Source organism: Taurulus bubalis (genome assembly GCF_910589615.1).
Source record: "Taurulus bubalis genome assembly, chromosome: 6".
NCBI classification, from domain to species: Eukaryota; Metazoa; Chordata; class Actinopteri; order Perciformes; family Cottidae; genus Taurulus; species Taurulus bubalis.
Genome location: NC_136594.1, coordinates 184,242 through 196,286, shown reverse-complemented (window position 1 = coordinate 196,286; position 12,045 = coordinate 184,242). Strand labels below are relative to the sequence as shown.

General features: G+C 49.9%; 1 protein-coding gene across 1 annotated transcript; it reads right to left on the bottom strand.

Annotated features, from left to right (window-relative positions):
- aars2 (alanyl-tRNA synthetase 2, mitochondrial (putative)) lies at positions 1–11,484 on the bottom strand (the record flags this gene model as incomplete). Its single annotated transcript, XM_079219850.1, has 22 exons — positions 1–344; positions 429–542; positions 714–797; positions 946–1,056; positions 1,151–1,276; positions 2,094–2,202; positions 3,948–4,039; positions 4,311–4,448; positions 5,250–5,390; positions 5,487–5,600; positions 5,692–5,861; positions 6,170–6,308; positions 6,515–6,642; positions 6,741–6,855; positions 6,971–7,009; positions 7,232–7,340; positions 7,419–7,564; positions 9,239–9,383; positions 9,486–9,677; positions 10,356–10,501; positions 10,569–10,757; positions 11,242–11,484. The coding sequence occupies 22 exons, from the start codon at positions 11,482–11,484 to the stop codon at positions 177–179; spliced, it is 2,958 nt and encodes a 985-aa protein (XP_079075976.1). The 3' UTR covers positions 1–176.
- Between the last annotated feature and the right edge of the window lie 561 nt (positions 11,485–12,045).

Sequence of the window (12,045 nt, the reverse complement as noted above, 5' to 3'; positions counted from 1 at the left end):
GAGTCTGAAAAGTGATTTATTGTAAAACAAAAAGTAAAGTTCAGATTTATAAAATAGAAGTTATAAATAATAAACCATCTCCAAAGAGAAGAACCTAACTGCAGCTTAGGGGCGGGGCATAAGTTACTTGTACCTTTAGTACATCCATTCCAAGCCCCGCCCACCTGTCTCTGACATCATCGTTGTGTTTTCTGGCGAGCGAAGTCCTCCGCCCACCTCAGAGCCTCGGTGATGTCACCGCTGCTTCCTGTTCCCTTGGCAACCAGCGCGGAGCCCCCGGCCCCGCCCCCGAGGTGACGACACACCGCCACCGCCCAATCAGACGCCGACAGGGACGCCGAGTCCTGAGGAGGGAAAGGACAGCCAATGAGACGCTTCTAGTGGAGCCCCGCCCCCTGTGATGTCAGCGACGGGTGTGTCATCGTTACCTTAGGGACCTGACAGGCACACAGAACCTTCCCAGAGTGCCTTTGGGCAGCGAGCAGCATCACGTGACTATGAGGAGCGCCGGCGCTCAGCTGGTTCACCGTCTTCATCAAAACCTGACAAGAGACAGCAGGACAGGTGTGATGTCATCAGTGTGATGTCGTCAGTGTGTGATGTCATCAGTGTGTAGTGTGTGATGTCATCAGTGTGTGTATGATGTCATCAGTGTGATGTCGTCAGTGTGTGATGTCGTCAGTGTGTGATGTCATCAGCCTGATGCATCTTACCGACAGAGAGTCCGTCTCCACAGAGTCCACCTGCAGCTCCTTCCTGCCGTTCTTTTCCAGCAGAGCCTGAGCTTTCAGGGCAGCCTGTGCAAAGCATGATGGGAAAACAGTCAGAAAAGCCTCAGGTGAGTCTCAGGTGAGCCTCAGGTGAGACTCTGAGCCTCAGGTGAGACTCTGAGTCTCTGGTGAGTCTCAGGTGAGACTCACCTGAGGCTCAGAGGTGTGCGTTCACCTCTCTAGTCTCCAGTTTCCTGACTGTGGTGTTGCTGGTCCTCTGCAGAGCTCGGAGTCGACCCTGCAGGTCTCTGCGTTGCCACTGCGGGATGGGGGTGTGGTCTACAGCCTGACAGACACGACACAGGGCAGCAAGACGGTCACTGAACAGGTACACAGGACAGGTATCAGAGGCTGCAGTGCATCATGGGTAATGGACCTACATCAGACAGGACTCCGACCTCTTTGGCGAAACGCTGCGCGGCATCGAGGCTGGAGGGGGCGGAGCCTGTCAGTCTGGCCGACAGAGAGTCCACATCCTGACACAACACCTGACCCTGCTCCCGAGCCTGAAGGCAACATGGACAACAGTGTGAGCCTGAAGGCAACATGGACAACAACATGGACAACAGTGTGTTCCTGAAGGCAACATGAACAATAACATGGACAACAGTGTGTTCCTGAAGGCAACATGAACAATAACATGGACAACAGTGTGTTCCTGAAGGCAACATGAACAATAACATGGACAACAGTGTGTTCCTGAAGGCAACATGAACAATAACATGGACAACAGTGTGTTCCTGAAGGCAACATGAACAATAACATGGACAACAGTGTGTTCCTGAAGGCAACATGAACAATAACATGGACAACAGTGTGAGCCTGAAGGCAACATGAACAATAACATGGACAACAGTGTGTTCCTGAAGGCAACATGAACAATAACATGGACAACAGTGTGAGCCTGAAGGCAACATGGACAACAACATGGACAACAGTGTGTTCCTGAAGGCAACATGAACAATAACATGGACAACAGTGTGTTCCTGAAGGCAACATGAACAATAACATGGACAACAGTGTGTTCCTGAAGGCAACATGAACAATAACATGGACAACAGTGTGTTCCTGAAGGCAACATGAACAATAACATGGACAACAGTGTGTTCCTGAAGGAAACATGGACAACAACATGGACAACAGTGGTCATCACAGCCTCAACTAGATCCTGAGTTATGAACAACAGAATCTGATTCATAGGGCTCATTAACAATAACCATGAACCAAGTCGTACAGATGGAATACAAGCAGCTGTTCCTCCTCTTCTGCCCAGTTCTAGTGTTTGTGCTAAGCTAGGCCAGGCTAAGCTAACTAGTCACCGACCCGCTGTGCCTCCCGTCCCGTCACAGCGATGATCCGACTGACTCCTTTCACCGTCTGTCTCTCAGAGACAATCAGCAAGTCCTCGATGGCTCCGGTCTGCAGCAGGTGACTAAACAGGTGAGCAGGTAAACAGGTGAGCAGGTGAGCAGGTGACTGTAAACAGGTGAGCAGGTAAACAGGTGAGCAGGTGAGCAGGTGACTGTAAACAGGTGAGCAGGTGACTGTAAACAGGTGAGCAGGTAAACAGGTGACTGTAAACAGGTGAGCAGGTAAACAGGTGAGCAGGTGAGCAGGTGACTGTAAACAGGTGAGCAGGTGACTGTAAACAGGTGAGCAGGTAAACAGGTGACTGTAAACAGGTGAGCAGGTGAGCAGGTGAGCAGGTGAGCAGGGCCCTGTTTCTCGTACCTGGTTACTGAGTTAGCGGGCTAATTGTCAGGATAAGATGACGTAGGTCTGGCTTTCTCGGTTTCTCGAAGCAAGCTTAGATAAATCACCATAGCAACACATCCAAAAATTTAAACCTGCTCCCGGGCAGGCTGACTGAACTTCACTGGATAAGCTGGACACTCCCACGGACAAAAAAGGCAGCTCCTTTCCTCATTGATGAAGGAGCGATATTAGTTATATTAGTTTTATAGGGAGAGAGTTCTTTCAGATCACAGGATCCGTCCTTTACATCATCATGACTTCCTGTACACGACGATATAGATTTTGACGGCAAGAAATAATTTATTTAGAGAGCTTCTCGAGCCGTGGACATTGATCACCACAGACGCAGCTGATCGCCTCAGACACAGACTGTCAGCCGCTGCATGCCGCTGTTCTTAAGTTTATTTAGCTCTTAAGAAACTTATGGATGTGATGAAAGCATCATAATTATAGGACAGTGTTATTAGTACACCATACATATCATTATTGTAGAACATGATTAAGGTGATCGTGATGAGAATACAGAGAATCACACATCATTTATTTTCACTGCTTCAATTGATTGAATTTCTGATTATGAATAATACATACATACTGATCCGCCCATACACATATTCAAACTCCTAGTTATATGGTAATCTACACATACATGTATATACATATAGTACATGATTCATACGTGCATACAGTACATATATCTTCATAAGTATATATTTATTCGTAAATATAATCTGATTGATTTGGGTGATGAAACACTTAAAATTTGCCGATACATTTTCTTAACACTGACGCATTTAACTTGTCTGATATATTTGCGACGCTTGTGTCTCTCAGCAGGCGATGTTAAAGTTGCGTTCACGGCAACAACGTTGCAAAAACTTTGGAATATTCGCAACGCGTTTGCTGTGAATGACTACGGTATTGACTTCCTCATATGCCTTCATGATCATCTCCTGCTTCTCAGCAGAGAAATAAAAAGAGGTTCCTCTGAGTTTATTGTCCATTGTACTGTTAGAACATGGTGGTGTCAGTGCTCCATTATTATCCTTCTGAAGAGGAGCGGCGCATTTATCCAGATGACTGACGTCTGGCTAGAATTAACGAGACGTTTCAGCGGATCAGCCGTGAAGAAACCCAGACAGCCTGATGTCAATCATCTCGCTAATTTAAACTGGAGATCAGGACATTTGCTTGACTTTGTTTAGCCAGGTACGAGAAACAGGGTCCAGGTGAGCAGGTGAGCAGGTAAACAGGTGAGCAGGTGAACAGGTAAACAGGTAAACAGGTGAGCAGGTAAACCGGTGAGCAGGTGAGCAGGTAAACCGGTGAGCAGGTAAACAGGTAAATGGGTGAGCAGGTAAACAGGTAAACAGGTAAACCGGTGAGCAGGTGAGCAGGTAAACCGGTGAGTTTCAGTCTTACGTTCCACAGCAGAGCTCTACAGACGTCTCATCATCCAACACTTCAGAGACCGGCATCGCCAAGGACACCACCCGAACCGGGTCCGGATACACCTGCAGACAGACAGACAGACAGTCAGTACACCTGCAGACAGACAGACAGACAGGCAGACAGACAGACAGACAGGCAGGCAGGCAGACAGACAGACAGACAGACAGACAGACAGTCAGTACACCTGCAGACAGACAGACAGACAGACAGACAGACAGTACACCTGCAGACAGACAGACAGACAGTCAGACAGTCAGTACACCTGCAGACAGACAGACAGACAGACAGTCAGACAGTCAGTACACCTGCAGACAGACAGACAGACAGGGTCACCTCGTCCACTGTCCTCAGCCCCTGGATGCTCCTGGCCTCCTGCAGAGGAAGCTCCTGGCTGTGGACGACCTGATTGGCTGAGATGATGTCATTAACACACCTGTCTACCTGCTGCAGCTGAGAGGCGTCCAGTGAACTCTGAGGACAACAAAGAAAAACAGAGAATACTCAGGTGAGTGTTCTGCATTAATAATACACAGCATGACATATTAATAAACAGACCAACATGATGACATCACATGTTAGTGCAGGTGGGAGGGGAGACTAAGTCTAACCCTGACTTATGGAGACCAAGTCTAACCCTGACTTATGGAGACCAAGTCTAACCCTGACTTATGGAGACCAAGTCTAACCCTGACTTATGGAGACCAAGTCCAACCCTGACTTATGGAGACCAAGTCCAACCCTGACTTATGGAGACCAAGTCCAACCCTGACTTATGGAGATCAAGTCCAACCCTGACTTATGGAGACCAAGTCCAACCCTGACTTATGGTGACCAAGTCCAACCCTGACTTATGGTGACCAAGTCCAACCCTGACTTATGGTGACCAAGTCCAACCCTGACTTATGGTGACCAAGTCTAACTTATGGTGACTTTGAGTCAGTGAGATAGTGTGAAGCTGTTTGACCTTGAGAACCCTTCAGTCAGTGAGATAGTGTGAAGCTGTTTGACCTTGAGAACCCTTAAGTCAGTGAGATAGTGTGAAGCTGTTTGACCTTGAGAACCCTTCAGTCAGTGAGATAGTGTGAAGCTGTTTGACCTTGAGAACCCTTCAGTCAGTGAGATAGTGTGAAGCTGTTTGGCCTTGAGAACCCTTCAGTCAGTGAGATAGTGTGAAGCTGTTTGGCCTTGAGAACCCTTCAGTCAGTGAGATAGTGTGAAGCTGTTTGGCCTTGAGAACCCTTCAGTCAGTGAGATAGTGTGAAGCTGTTTGACCTTGACACTGAAGTCGAAGCGAAGCCGATCTGCAGACACATGAGATCCTCTCTGCTGAATCGAAGGACCCAAAACTTTCCTCAGAGCAAAGTTCAGGATGTGAGTCGCTGTGTGGTTCACCATGCAGGACAGTCTGTGGACCTGAGAGAGAGACAGGCAGACAGACGGGTCACAGGCAGCTCTCTTCCAGGACTATAGGTGTGTTACATATATATAGACAGTGCTCATGGTGTTTACCTGGTCCAGGTGTAGCTGGACCTGGTCTCCGGTCTTCAGGGTGTCGGCTGCAGTGACCTGGTGGACCACGTACCCCCCTGCCAGGACCACGGCCTCCACGGGGTACAGGACGTCCTGAGGGACAGAACACACACACACACACACACTTGAGTCAAACCTCACCTGGACCCAGCAGGTGGTCTTCCCATGATGCAGTTCAGCTGACCTTTAGCCCGTCCCGGGTGAAGAAGCCCTGGTCATGTGACTGCCCGCCCTGCTCAGAGTAGAAGCAGGTCTGGTCCAGGACGACCCCACAGCGCTGACCTTCAGCGACCTCTGAGACCAGAGTCTGGCCGTCATGCAGAGCCACGACTGTTGCACGGCATGCTGGGAACACTGGGAACAAACCATACAGATTACCTGTCTGGACAGGTGAGACACCAGTTCAGCTACAGGTCCTCTGGTGTCCTCCAGAGCAGCGGTCCCCAGCCTTTGTTGAGCCACGGACCGGCCTTCACGGTGTGGGCGAAAAATATGACGGGGGTTAGGGACCGCTGCTCCAGAGGACTGGGAGAGGACTGGGAGACAACTGGAGACAACTGGGACTAAATGTAAACACTAAGTCAGTCAGCTCACATTGTTGGTGCTAAACATGAGACAGACAGACAGACAGACAGACAGACAGACAGACAGACAGACGGTACCGTAGCGGTCCTGGTCCAGTCTGTACTGGTACTTGAGGCCGTCGTCAGTGTGAGGGACACCAAGACGCTGCAGGTCTGCCAAGCTGACGACGTCCAGGGTCACCTGAGACCGGAGACCTGACCCGGGACCAGAGGACACCTGAGAGACAGACACATGAGAGACAGACAGGTGTTTGATGACATCACCAGCACACAGTGAAATCCCTCTACCTGCTTCACAGGAAGTCATACAGCCCTTCACAATTAAAGCCTCAAACAGTAAAAGCCCTGTAGTGACGATGGTGTTGGGTCTTCGGAACCATCATGAAGCAAGGTGAACCAGGAGCATCATGGGAGTTCAGGTACCTTCTGGTGCTCTGCCATCAGGCGGTCCAGCCCCTCGCGGTCCACCTGGACCCCCTTCTCTTCCAGCATCAGGTCCACCAGGTCCAGAGGGAAGCCCAGATCCCTGTGCAGGGACCAGGCCACCGAGGCTGGACACAGCAGACAGAAGACAAGAGACAGGTGTTTCATCACGTGACACAAACACAGGTGGCTGATGGGATTCAGAGGAGCTGATGGAGGGACCGACCTGGAAAGACGTCATGTTTGTAGTCCTTTCTGTGCAGCGCCCGGTGGATCAGCCTGCTCCCCCGCTGCAGAGACGACAGGAAGTGAGCCTCGTTCTCGTTGATGACGTCCATGATCTGAAAGAGCAACGCCTGCTGATGACCACTTACTGTTGTGAAATGTAACGTTGTCGCAATCTCATCACGTAGAACGTCCACATGGCTCTGTTGTTACTCAGGAGATGAGACTCACCCTGTCTGCCTCCCTGTGGAGCTCCGGGTACACATCACCCTGCAACAAGAGGCATGTATCAACCAACCAGTACCAGCACCACCAGTACCACATCACCCTGCAACAGGAGGCATGTATCAACAGAGCGCTCAATTCTCCGTTGTGTGAAACAGGTCAGTGAACGCCCCTCTGGTCGATCTAAAGAGTCTGACGAGGACTTCCAGAACTCCGTTTGATCTCTGAGATGGTTTGGTCAGATGCATTATGGAAAATGGATCTAACCAGTATGTGGGCGACAGTAGGAACCAGGCCGGCCAGCGCTCCCTGAGGAGCCTGAAGGACCTCGACAGAGAACCGAACCGCCCGCCGCAGAACCCGCCTCAGCACCAACCTGAAGAATGAAAGAACACAAAGAGTGACGATGAGCGGAGAACCGGCCGTCCTGGCAGCCGATTGGTCGATGACTCACTCGGCTCCCGACATGCCGGGGTGAACTCCGTCGGCGATGCAGACCGATAAGGTGCGGACGTGGTCGGCCACCACGCGGTACGCCGTGTCCACGCTCCCCTGGTCCGCCGCGCCCGTCTGCCCGCCGTACACGCCCACCTTCGAGCTCTGGGGAAGGACACGTCGGCATGACAACAGGAAGCTGTCAATCACACCTCACTATGCCACGGTGTACTGGTGTTAAGGTGTACTGGTGCTACGGTGTACTGGTGTTAAGGTGTATTAGTGTTAAGGTGTAAAGGTGTACTGGTGTTAAGGTATACTGGTGTTAAGATGTACTGTTAAGGTGTACTGGTGTACCTGGTGTACTGGTGTTAAGGTGTATTGTTAAGGTGTACTGGTGTTAAGGTGTATTGTTAAGGTGTACTGGTGTTAAGGTGTATTGTTAAGGTGTACTGGTGTTAAGGTGTATTGTTAACGTGTACTGGTGTTAAGGTGTATTAGTGTTAAGGTGTACTGATGTTAAGGTGTATCTGGTGTTAAGGTGTACCTGGTGTTAAGGTGTATTAGTGTTAAGGTGTACTGGTGCTACGGTGTACTGGTGTTAAGGTATATTAGTGTTAAGGTGTATTGGTGTTAAGGTGTACTGGTGTTAAGGTATACTGGTGTTAAGATGTACTGTTAAGGTGTACTGGTGTACCTGGTGTACTGGTGTTAAGGTGTATTGTTAAGGTGTATTGTTAAGGTGTACTGGTGTTAAGGTGTATTGTTAAGGTGTACTGGTGTTAAGGTGTATTAGTGTTAAGGTGTACTGGTGTTAAGGTGTACCCAGTGTTAAGGTGTACATGGTGTTAAGGTGTACCAGTGTTAAGGTGTACCCAGTGTTAAGGTGTACCCAGTGTTAAGGTGTACCTGGTGTTAAGGTGTACATGGTGTTAAGGTGTACCAGTGTTAAGGTGTACCCAGTGTTAAGGTGTACCCGGTGTTAAGGTGTACCCGGTGTTAAGGTGTACTAGTGTTAAGGTGTACCCAGTGTTAAGGTGTACATGGTGTTAAGGTGTACCAGTGTTAAGGTGTACCCAGTGTTAAGGTGTACTAGTGTTAAGGTGTACCCAGTGTTAAGGTGTACTAGTGTTAAGGTGTACCCGGTGTACCTGGTGTTAAGGTGTACCAGTGTTAAGGTGTACTAGTGTTAAGGTGTACCCAGTGTTAAGGTGTACTAGTGTTAAGGTGTACCCAGTGTTAAGGTGTACTGGTGTTAAGGTGTACTGGTGTTAAGGTGTACCCAGTGTTAAGGTGCACCAGTGTTAAGGTGTACTAGTGTTAAGGTGTACCCAGTGTTAAGGTGTACTGGTGTTAAGGTGTACCCAGTGTTAAGGTGTACTAGTGTTAAGGTGTACCCAGTGTTAAGGTGTACTAGTGTTAAGGTGTACCCGGTGTTAAGGTGTACCTGGTGTTAAGGTGTACTCATATTATGGTGTACCTGGTGTTAAGGTGTACCTGGTGTTAAGGTAAACTGGTGTAATGGTATACTGAGGTACTGGTGTAATGGTTTCCCGGGTGTTAAGGTGTACTGGTATAATGGTAAACTAGTATATTGGTACACTGGTGTAATGGTATCATAGTATACTGGTGTAATGTATACTGGTGTAATGGTACACTGTATACTGGTGTAATGTATACTGGTGTAATGTATACTGGTACACTGGTGCAATGGTATACTGGTACACTGGTGTAATGGTATACTGGTGTAATGGTATACTGGTACACTTGTGTAATGGTATACTGGTACACTGGTGTAATGGTATACTGGTGTAATGGTATACTGGTACACTGGTGTACCTGGTGGATGGCTTGGAGCAGCGGGGTGAACAGGTCAGTGTCGTAGTTGGATCTTTTCCCCTGCAGGATGCTCACCAGTCTCTCCAGTCCCATTCCAGTGTCCACACTGAACCGGGGCAGCGGCTGCAGACTGCGGTCCAGCTCCCTGACACAAGACCAGCCAAACGCAACCCGTTATACTGGGAGCTGACCAGTACAACCACCAGTTCTGGACTGGTTTCATATGCATCAGAAACTGCGTCTGGACCTGTTGTACTGCATGAAGACCAGGTTCCAGATCTCCACCACGTCAGGACTGTCGGCGTTGACGAGCGCCGCGGCGTCCCGCCCCCCCACGTGGTCGTAGTGGATCTCGGTGCAGGGGCCACAGGGGCCCGAGTCCCCCATCTCCCAGAAGTTCTCCTTCAGGCCGAACGGCAGCAGGCGAGCCGGAGGAACCCTGAGGAGGAGACCTGTTGTTACCTGAACCCTGAGGAGGAGACCTGTTGTTACCTGAACCCTGAGGAGGAGACCTGTTGTAACCTGAACCCTGAGGAGGAGACCTGTAGACCTGTAGGTAGACCTGTAGACCTGGACCCTGAGGAGGAGACCTGTAGACCCTAACCCTGAAGAGGAGACCTGTAGACCTGTAGGTAGACCTGTAGACCTGGACCCTGAGGAGGAGACCTGTAGACCTGAACCCTAAGGAGGAGACCTGTAGACCTGTAGACCTGGACCCTGAGGAGGAGACCTGTAGACCTGGACCCTGAGGAGGAGACCTGTAGATAGACCTGTAGACCTGGACCCTGAGAAAGGAGACCTGTAGGTAGACCTGTAGACCTGGACCCTGAGGAGGAGACCTGTAGGTAGACCTGTAGACCTGGACCCTGAGGAGGAGACCTGTAGGTAGACCTGGACCCTGAGGAGGAGACCTGTAGGTAGACCTGGACCCTGAGGAGGAGACCTGTAGGTAGACCTGTAGACCTGGACCCTGAGGAGGAGACCTGTAGGTAGACCTGGACCCTGAGGAGGAGACCTGTAGGTAGACCTGGACCCTGAGGAGGAGACCTGTAGGTAGACCTGTAGACCTGGACCCTGAGGAGGAGACCTGTAGGTAGACCTGTAGACCTGGACCTACCCGAGCTCCAGCCAGATGCTCCGTGTCTCCTCGTCCGCCGGCAGACCGGAGGCAGCGTCTCCAGAGAAGTAGGACACGTACAGTCTGTCTGCAGGCATCCCATAATGCTCTGTGAGGAGAGTCCAGGCCATGGAGCACGCCTCCTCCTGCAGCACAACAACAACATGATGTGGTGCTCCTCCTCCTCCTCCTCCTCCTCCTCCTCCTCCTCACCTTGAAGTAGTCTCCAAAGGACCAGCTCCCCAGCATCTCAAAGAAGGTGTGGTGCTGGACGTCCCGGCCCACGTCCTCCAGGTCGTTGTGTTTCCCTCCGGCCCGGACGCACTTCTGAGTGTTGGCCACTCTCCGGTAGGACGCCATCTCACTGCGGGGGTGAGCGGTGCCCAGCAGGACCGGCTTAAACTGGAACCAGAGACACAGGTTTAAACTACCAGAGACACGGGTTTAAACTGGAACCAGAGACACGGGTTTAAACTGGAACCAGAGACACGGGTTTAAACTACCAGAGACACGGGTTTAAACTACCAGAGACACGGGTTTAAACTGGTAAACAACATTGATAAAAAAAAGTAGTTTATTATTAAAAACATTGATAAACAATGTGGTTCTGGCATCATCCTGATCATAGTAATCAATACACTCATAATGCGGATTACTTCAATCTAAAGTACAATACTTCCCTCTGAGATCATACAAATAAATACAAATACTCCAGTAAAGTACAAGTACACCTGGAGTACTTGAGGAGTATAAATGACAATACTACAAAATAAAAGTCGTCAGGGGTTAGTTTGACCAGATGTCAGCAGCAGTGACGCGCTCTTATTTTGAAAAGCCAACAGCTTGTTGTGGGACCGGGACGGACCGGGACCGGGTCTGCACTGACCTGGTTCATGCCGGCGTTGACGAACAGCAGGCCGGGGTCCCCTCTGGGCCGGACCGGGGCGGACGGGACCAGCCGGTGTCCGTGCTGGACCCGGAAGAAGTCCAGGAAGGAGCCGCGCACCCAGGCAGCGGGCCTCTCCGGAGCCGCTGCGCCGCAGAGGGAGCGCGCTGCGCGGGCAGAGCAGCGCGGCAGCCCGCTGAGCCTGCGAAGCGCCAGGGCCAAGGGGACCCGAACCGGAACCATGGTGACCTCACAGGCTGCACGCTGCGCACGCGCACTCTGAGCCGTTCTTCTTCTTCTCACGCGGAGCAGTGCTGTCTCTACCGCCCCCTGCTGCTCCACCGGCGGAACCACAGGGCGGGCAAACCGAACGCACCTCTGATCCTCTGAAACGTTACAGTGATCATAACAATAACTACATGATCAATAACTACAGATATGATCAATACACACCTCTTACTGCATAACGTCACAGACTCAATCAGTTTCCAATCAAATGAAGTTATGAAGTTATGAAGATGAATCTCACTGATTCATTTGATTCTCTTCTTTCTTTGAAATGTTTCATAGTTGTACAACTTTTCATTTATTTTACCTGTATTTATGTATTTATGACAGTACTCAGGTACCTAGAGGTACTTGTACTTGACTTTGTACTCTTTAAATTACTTTGTATATATATATTACTTTGTACTTTATATATTACTTTGTATATATATATATATATTACTTTGTATATAAACAACAATAACCAAACAAACAGGATGCATTATGAACAATATTAAACTAAACAAGCATTTAGCT